The following is an 8,871-nucleotide window of genomic DNA, read 5'->3' as shown; positions in this document are numbered from 1 at the left end:
CTGTTCCAGAGGGAAATAAAGAGAAAAAAAATCCAGGACTGGGAATTCTTCAGGTCCCAGGAAAACCCTCTGATTCCTGTGGAATGCTGTGGTTTTATTGCAGATAACAGACATAATGTTAATTTTTGTTAATAATTTTTGTTAATTTTTGTTAATTTTTGTTAATTTTTGTTAATTTATCTGTACATAAAACAGAATAAACAACTTTATTTTTGATGGGGATGTTTGCACAGGAGCATTTTACTCTCTTGAAACCCACAAACTTTGGTTTTTTAAATTATTTTTTAAATAATAAAATGCTCTGAAAACAGATTTTTGTGTGCCATTCAGTGCCCCGCAGCTCAGCCTGGAGAAGGAAAAGGGGTTAAAAATGCAGATTTTGGTTAATCCAGCAAGAAACCAAGCTGAGAAGGAGGAGGGAAGGAGTTTTTATCCAGATTTTTATTAAGAGTGCTTCAAGAGACCAGAGAAAGGAGAGGGGAAAAAAGGCAGAGAGCACAAGAAAGAGCTTTGTAATTGTACAAAGGTGATTACAGAGAGAAAATCTGCATTTCCAGAGGTGCAGGGAGGGGAAGGGTTAAAAAATCCTGGTGCAAAGAGAGTGGGGAGGGAGGAGAGCAGGGCGGGGAGTTTAATTTTATTTACAGCGAGGGCAGAGCCTCGGGCTGGCCAGAAACCTCTGGGATGGTAAAAACCCCTGTGAGAGAGCCAAAAAAACCGTCTGAGGTGGCCAAAACCCCTCTGAGGGGGCAGAAAAATGTCTGAGGTGGGCAAAATGCCCTCTGAGCTGTCCAGAAACTCTCTGAACTGACCAAAAACCCCTCTGAGGTGGCCAAAAACCCTTCTGAGATAGGCAAAAACGTCTGAGATGGCCAAAACCCTCTGACAGAACCAAATCAGGCTTCGGGCCTGGCCCAAGGGTCCCTCCCTGCCCCTGTGGTGGCCCCAGGTGCCACCTCCGGGGACAGCAGCATCTCCACCCAAACCCCTCCGTGCTGGCACCGAGGTCCCACCCAGGTGTCCCCTCCTGGTGTCCCCTCCCCGTTCCCAGCGGGAATTCCAGGCACAGCCCAGCCCGTTCCCGTGGAAACGGGGACATCCCACCCATCCCGGAACCTCCGAAAAGCCGTTTTGTCCCTCAGCCCCTCTGTCCCCAGGGCTGCCACCAGCTCTGTCACTGGTGCCACCCCCTGGCCCTGAGAGGGACACGGGGGCAGGGACAGCAGCAGGAACTGCTGAGGAACCCCAGAACTCCAAAACTCCAACCAGGAACTGTGAGCAATTCCCAAACCCAAACCAGGAACTGCCGAGGAACCCAAAAACTCAAACCAGGAATTGTGAGAATCTCCAAAACTCCAACCAGGAATGGCTAAAAAACTCCAACCACGAATTGGTGAGAAACCCAAAAACTGAAACCAGGAATTGCTGAGGAACCCAAAAACTCCAACCAGGAATTGTAAGAAACTCAAAAATTCAAACCAGGAATTGCTAAAAAACTCCAAAACCCAAACTAGGAATTGTGAGAAACTCCAAATCTCCAAAACTCCAACCAGGAATTGCTGAGGAATCCCAAAACCCAAACCAGGAATTGGTGAGAAACACAAAAATTCAACCCAGGAATTGCTGGGAAACTCAAAAATTCAGTTTTTCCACCCATGGCAGAAATTCTGTGCATTCCCTGAGCAGCTCCTGGGTTTTTCTTGCACAAATCACAAAATTTTTGCTGTTCCTGATCCTGATTTTGATATTTCCTGATATTTTTGATGTTTCTGATCTCTCAATCCCAAAATCCTCCCTCCAGTTCTCTCCTGGAAGCTGCAGGATGATTAATTAACGATGATTAATTAATTAATTTGATGATCTCAGAGGTATTTTCCAACGAATAATTCCATTTGATGCCTGGCCCAGCTCAGCTTCTCACACCTGGATTTTTGGTTAAAGGCATCAAATCTTCCAATCCCTTTTTTTTTTTTAATTTTTTCCTTTAAAATACTCCAAGAAATTTCCCAGCTCAGAGGCAGCAAGGCTGGAATAACCTGAAAAAACCCTGGAATATTGAAAATCCCAGCTGGAATCAGCGATCCAAACCCAGACTGGATCCAAGTCCAGGCACTTGGGTCACATAAAGAGAGAAAAATTCCCCCCAATCCCAAAAAATCCCAAAGATGGAGGATCCTGGTGGCTGAGGGGGTTTGACTTCTAAATTCCTCCTGTTAAATGTGGTTAAATCCAAGAGAAAACACTCACAGCCCCTTGGAAAAATAAAAGAGAAAATTAATCAAATAGAAAAATATCCAATTTAGGGCATCAAATCTTCCAACCAGGTTGGTACAACACAAATCCAGCTGCGTTTCAGGCAGGAAAAACAACAAAATGTTCATTTCCCCACCTCCCCCGGAGCCTGGAAATGCTCAAATTTCAATTTGAGAATTGAAATTGAATTTTCTGCGTGCCTTCCCCACTCTCCCCTCCGAAATTTGGAGCCCACACCCCCCCAGAACCCCCCCAGGAGAAATAAAAATCCAAGAAACACAGGAAATAGGGAGAAGTGCATCCTTAACGTGTTTTTCCTGGAGAAATTTATGGTTTGGGGACTGCAGGGTGTTGGGTTTATCTCAAATGTTGAGGCTTTGAATCCGTGATGGAAACACAAAGGGAAAAGGGGGGGAAGAGAGGAAAATCGGGGTGAGGGGGAAAAAAAAGGGCAATTTTGGAAAAATATTCCCTAAAAATGCTACGGAAAAAATCCTGACATTAAATACAGACCAACTGTATTGAATAAAAATTGCACTAGTCCTCTGGGCACATCAATAATAAGAATAAATTAAATACTTAAACAATTCCACTGATTAAAAAAGACAGCACAAAACCCATAACAAAAGAACATAAAACCCCCCAAAATACTGTCAGGTAGGAAAAGTGCACCAAGTTGCTTTTATACATTGAATCTAAATATTTAAAGTACCAATACAATGTTAAATAAATCCATTGTCTTGCAAGATGCTGCTTTTTGCATCAGTATTTACATTTTTTTTTCCAACTTCATGTACTTCAGCAGTGAGTCTGAGCTTCCAGGGTGCAGCCTGGCCAGGATTCGTGGCCAGAATTCCCGGGAAAAGTGAAATAAAATGACCCAAAAATGGAAGCTGTGGTTTTTCCTCGGTTCTCAAAAGGACCAGTCGGGTTTTGAACTCCTCCTAAAAAAACTGGGAAAAGCAGGGGGGGTTGAAAATCAGTTTGGAGTTGCTGTACAGGTTAAAAAATTCAAATTATGGCCGTGCTGAAATCCACGAGCAGAACGGGAAATTGTCCTGGTGAAAACTGAAAAGTGGTGAAAAATGGTGGAAATTCTCCTTTGCCGTCAAGAGTGATAATTCTTCGCCTTTTCTCTCAAATGGTGAAAATTCTCCTTCACTTTTAAATGGTGAAAATTCTTCGCCTTTTCTCTCAAATGGTGAAAATTCTCCACTCTCAAATGTGAAATTTTCCTTTGTTCTCAAGAGTGAAGAAATTCTCCTCCACTTTTAAATGGTGAAAATTCTCCTCCATTATCAAGAGTGGAGAAATTCCCCTTTTTTCTCAAATGGTGAAAATTTTCAACTCTCAAATGTGAAAATTCTCTTCCACTCTCAAACGGTGAAAATTCTCCACTTCCAAATGGCGAAAATTCTCTTTGCTCTCAAATGGGGAAAATTCTCCACTCTCAAATGTGAAATTCTCCTTTATTCTTAAATGTGAAAATTCTCCTTTGCTCTCAAATGGTGACAACTCTCTTCCACTCTCAAGAATGAAGAAATTATTTTTTCTCAAAGGATGAAAATTCCCTTTTCTCTCAAGAGCTCTGAAGGGCCCTGAAGGGTTTGCAGGCTCGAGGGGGAATCAGCACCAAGAGCGGCCCCAGGGACGGGAGCAGCACCAGTGGGGTGGGACTGGGAGGGAATTCCCTGCGGGACGGGCCAGCCCCGGCTGGGATCACAGCAGGGCTGGGGTCCTGGGGAGCCCCAGGGTTCCACAGGGATCTGGGGCATCCTGCTGGAGCCAGGCTGGCATTTCGGGTGGATTTGGGAGCGGGACCAGCTCCCGACCCCATCCTAACTGCGCCAGGAGCAGCCAGGACTGGGATCCAAAATCCTGACAGATCCTGCCCCCAAATCCTGCCCCCAAATCCTGACAAATCCTGGTGCCAACTGCAGCTGGGACATCGGGAAAGTCTCTAAGCTCCAGCCAGGACTCCCGAGCCCCCGAGCTCCATAAACCCTGCCAGGACAGGGTGAGACAGCAGCACAGTGCTCCAAGGAGAGCCACGCTCCCTCACTGCAGCTGAGAGAGGGAAAAAAGGAGAAAAGCACAGAAATTCTGCTGCTCCTCAGAGCTGGGGAGCTCCAAAGCTGCTGGGCTGCTCCAGCACGGGGGAGGAGCACAGCGGGGACTCTGCGGGTGAAATTCTCCCCCATGGAGACCTGCAGGGAACAGGGAAGGCAAATCCTCCACCCCTGCGTGGGATTAGCAGAAGATTGGATGTGGTTTGGTTGGGGTGGGCCTGATGGTCTTGAAATTGACTTCCAGCCTGGGGATTCTGGGACGATGGGATCTGGGATAATGGGAGTCTGTGATTCTGTGAAATTGCACTGAGCAGCTGGAGCTGGTTCCCCTCCCTGCCCCGAGCCCATCGCCAGCGACAGGGATCAGTGCTGCTGCTTCCAGGAACTCCAGTGGGGCTGGAACCCTGCTGGGAATCCCAGCGGGATGGGAATCCTTCTGGGAAGCCATCAGGATGGGAATCCTTCCGGGAAGGGCAGCTATGGCTTCGGGCAGCCCAGACCCAGGGCAGCAGTCGAGGGGAGTGCGGCCGGTTCAGTCCTGAGAGCAGCGACGGGTGAGGAGCTGGAGATCCTGAATCCTGACCCAGATCCCGATCCTGGATCCTGCTGGGCCTCTGGAGCGTCCCTGCCCCAAATCCAGCCTGGAGGGCACCTCAGAGCCCTCCCAGGGCAGAGCAGGCTCCACGCCACCATCCCTGCCAGAATTCCAGGCCAGTTCTTCAGGGACAGCTGTGTCTGCTCCTGGTGTTGGTGGCTCTCTCCTGGTCACAGAAGGCTTTTCCTTTGCTTCTCTTTTTGAATTTTTTTTCTTTTTTTTTTTTTTTTGGTTTTTTTTTGTTGTTGTTGTTTTTTTAACCTCTAGGCTCATCTCTCACACTTCCCACACACTCCATCCCACGGGCCACAATCCATGGTCACACCCTGGGGAGGCTCCTACTCCAAAAAAAACCCTCAAAAAAAAAAATTAAGAAATCAACCATCCAGTAGTCAAGCATGAGAACTCAAACCCCACAAGGAAAAGCCCCCTGAGGGCAGTTCAGCCCTCGGGGTGTGCAGGCATCACAACCAGACCAACCAGCAGGGAAAACACCGAATATCCACGGGTGGGGCTGAGCGGGGCCCCCGCCCGGCTCCGGGCCGGCCGAGGGCGCCGGGCTGTCCCTAACACTCGTCGATGTTGAGGCTGATGAACTCCTGGATGCATTTCCTGTACTGCAGCTCCGTGGGGCTGTTGCTGGGGTACTGGCCGGGCTGCCCCAGGGGCCCCTCTGCCTCCCGCATCTCCTCGTTCATCCGCGCCAGCCGCAGCCTGCAGGGGCGGGACGGGAGGGCTGGTTATTCCTGCCCCTGCTGGCTCTCGGCGTTTCCCAGTCCCCAGGCAGCGTTTCCCAGTGTTCCCAGTGTTTCCCAGTACTTCCCAGTCTTTCCCTGTTCCCAGGTAGCAGTTCCCGGTGTTCCCAGTGTTTCCCAGTCCCCAGGCAGTGTTTCCCGGTACTTCCCAAGCTTCCCAGTGTTTCCCAGTGCCTCCCGGCATTCCCCAGTCCCCGGTGGCACTCACAGGGTGACGATGTCGGCGTTGGCCGCGCTCACTGCGATGCTCAGCGGGTCCTGCCCGTCCCCGTCCGGGGTGTCCTGGGTCGCCCCACGCTTCAGGAACAGGCACACCTGCCTGGGGAGGGAAGGAATCAAACAATTCCTGAATTCCCTAATTCCAGCCCCACGCTTCAGGAACAGGCACACCTGCCCGGGGGACAGGGAGCTTCAGGAAAGGAATTCCAGAGGCACAGAATTCCAGCTCATCATCCTCATCCCAGGGTGCTCCAACCTATCCGGTGTGCCCCAGGTGGGTGGCAGGGAGGGGTGGCACTCACCCGGTGTGCCCCAGGTAGGTGGCGTGGTGCAGCGGCGCCCGGCCCCGCGCGTCCCGCTGGTTCACATCGGCCCCGTTCTGCAGCAGGAACTCACAGGCCAGCAGGGAGCCCTGGAAACGGGGGAAAAATAGGGAAAAAATGGGAATTCCCACATCAATTCAGCCAGACTGGACAATTCCCAAAGAATTTCCAATCAATTCACACAGACGGCACAATGCTTGAGCTCCAAAGAGGGAATTTCCACCTCAATTCACCCAGACCCAATTCCCAGAGGGAATTCCCACTTCATTTCACCCAAACTGGACAGCTCCCATGCTCCAGTCCCCCTCCCCACATCCCCGGCCCCTCACCCCGCTGACAGCCTGCATCAGGGGGGTTTTGCCCTCGTCCTCCTCGTTGGCCCAGTTGACATCGGCTCCGTGGGCCAGGGCAGCCGCCAGCAGGGGAAGGTTCCGGCTCCGGGCGGCCCGGGACAGAACCAGCCCCGCCGGCACCTCCCGAACCTCCTCCAGGTCCGACACCTCCTGCTCCAGCTCCGCCTCCCCGCTGGAGTCATCCGACACCTCGCACTCTGCTGGGATGGAGAGGGGAAGGGGAAAAAGGGGGGGAAAGGGAAAAGAAGAGGGATGGAAAGGGGAGGGCAAAGGGAGAGGAAAGTCAGCCCAAAGCACCTCCCTGCATTTTGGATGGTCCCCATGCCATCCTGGTCACCCACGCTGTCTAAGGGAAGCTGGGCCTGGCATTGCTTGTGGAGTTCTGCCTTTATCTGGGGGGAATTCCAGGAGAAAATAGAGAATCCTGCAGTGGGTTGGAAGGGCTCCCAAAACTCATTGTATTATGCCAGGGTGCTCCAACCTGCCCTTGAGCACTTCCAGGGATGGGGCAGCTTCTCTGGGAAACCCACCCCAGCCCCTCCCCATGCTCACAAGGAAGAACTCCTTCCCCAAAGACCCCAAACTCCTTCCCCAAATCCCATCTAACCCTGCCCTCCAGCAGGACTCGGGTTGGATAGATAAGTTCTGTTTTCCCAATCAACTCCTCAAAACCCCTCAGCCTTGACTCTGTCAAAATCTCCAGCCAAGAAGGTTCTGGATAATGCCCTCAGCCCTTCCAAGTGCCACCCCCGTGTGCCACCCCCGTGTGCCACCCACCCTCCTCGGTGACGCTGTCCACCACGGAGCCAAACACGAGCGCGTCGCCGCTGCCGTCCGTGCTCCCGCCCAGGCCGCTGTCACTGCTCAGACCTGCGGGGCCAACAGGACACAAACCACGGCCACCTGAACACCCAGCCCGGAGCCAGGCCTGCCCGCGCTGCTCCTCCTCCAGGAGAGAGTCAGAGAATCCACAGAAATCACAGAACCCATCCATCCATCCATCCATCCATCCATCCATCCACAGAAATCAACCCACAGAATCCCCAGGTTGGAAGAGCCCTTCAAGACCATCGATCCAACCCAGCCCCAGCACCTTAACTCAACCCGGGCACCCAGTGCCACACCCAGGGATGGTGACTCCAGCACCTCCCCAGTTCCTGGGAATTCCCCAAAATTCCCCCAAATTCACAGAATTCCACCAAATTCTCAGAATGACCAGGTTGGAAGAGACCTTCAAGATGATTGACCCCACCCCTCAACTCAACCCTGGCAGAACTGGGAGGGAAGGGAGGGGTTTCCTAAGAACCTTCCTAAGAATCCAAAATACCAGAAACTTCTGACCAAAGTGATCCCAGAGTTCTGAGAGCAAGCAGAACCTTCCTAAGAACCCAAAATGCCATAAAATTCTGACCAAACTCATCCCAGAGCAATCAAAACCTAAGAACCCAATATATCACAAATTTCTGACCAACATCATCCCAGAGCAGCCAGAACCTTCCTAAGAACCCAACATGTCACAGATTTTTAACCTTTTAAAGCTACCTCTGAGCAGCCAGAGCCCTTCCTAGGCACAGCCTCTCTTGCAGAGGTAAAACCAAAATCCATTAAAAATAGAAATAAAGATCTGTTTTAGAGCACTTACTGCGAGGGCCGGAGCCGGCGCCAGTGTCAAAGTAGGAGAAGAGGGAGTCGAGCTCGTCGGGGCAGAAGAGAGAATCCCGGCGGAATTTCCTCTCCAGGGTGGCTGCTGCTGCCACAGGAAATTCAGAATTAATGGCCAGCAAGGGAGAGCGTTCCCCAGCTGGGGCTGCACACCCAGAGCCACAGCTGTGGGCACACGGCCCAAAATGGAACAAAGCTCTGGCCAGAGTCATCCCAGAACAGTCAGAACCTTCCCAAGATCCCAAAATGGAACAAATTTCTTACCAAAGTAATTTTGCACCAAGTGCTTCAATGTAGTATAATTTAACAGCTAACCTTGTGTAGCTTATATATAAATAGTGATAAATTACATATATATTAGTTTTTATGTATTTATCTATAGTCGATATATATTATAAAATATATCGTTTATATATATTATTTTATATTTTATGTAGACATTCTTTTATTAAATAATAATTTATTAATAATTATATTAATAGACTAATATATTATCATAGATAATATATTAATATATATTATATATAACACATATTATTGAGATCTAGGTCAGCTTTTACAAGGTATCACTTTCATGAATTTATTTTTTCACTAAATTTCATATATATATAAAATAATTTTATTAATAAATTACTTATTAGT

General features: G+C 49.7%; 2 protein-coding genes across 2 annotated transcripts in view; one reads left to right on the top strand and one right to left on the bottom strand.

Moving 5' to 3' along the window:
• The window catches only part of SCNN1D (sodium channel epithelial 1 delta subunit), a 16,612-nt gene extending 16,505 nt beyond the window's left edge, over positions 1–107 (top strand). Inside the window, exon 16 of the mRNA XM_014309763.1 lies at positions 104–107. Within this exon, the coding sequence (XP_014165238.1) occupies positions 104–107 (4 nt within the window). The remainder of the gene's footprint in view (positions 1–103) is intronic.
• Positions 108–2,539: 2,432 nt separating this feature from the next.
• ACAP3 (ArfGAP with coiled-coil, ankyrin repeat and PH domains 3) overlaps positions 2,540–8,871 on the bottom strand; it is a 35,898-nt gene continuing 29,566 nt past the window's right edge. Inside the window, exons 19-24 of the mRNA XM_031062538.1 lie at positions 8,210–8,317; positions 7,345–7,437; positions 6,544–6,767; positions 6,194–6,303; positions 5,881–5,991; positions 2,540–5,631 (exon numbers count right to left, since the gene is read on the bottom strand). Coding sequence (XP_030918398.1) covers positions 5,484–5,631; positions 5,881–5,991; positions 6,194–6,303; positions 6,544–6,767; positions 7,345–7,437; positions 8,210–8,317 — 794 coding nt within the window. The 3' untranslated portion in view covers positions 2,540–5,483. The remainder of the gene's footprint in view (positions 5,632–5,880; positions 5,992–6,193; positions 6,304–6,543; positions 6,768–7,344; positions 7,438–8,209; positions 8,318–8,871) is intronic.

The sequence above is a fragment of the Geospiza fortis genome, unplaced genomic scaffold (assembly GCF_000277835.1).
Source record: "Geospiza fortis unplaced genomic scaffold, GeoFor_1.0 scaffold662, whole genome shotgun sequence".
Classification (NCBI taxonomy): Eukaryota; Metazoa; Chordata; class Aves; order Passeriformes; family Thraupidae; genus Geospiza; species Geospiza fortis.
This window is presented reverse-complemented; position numbering and strand designations above follow the sequence as displayed.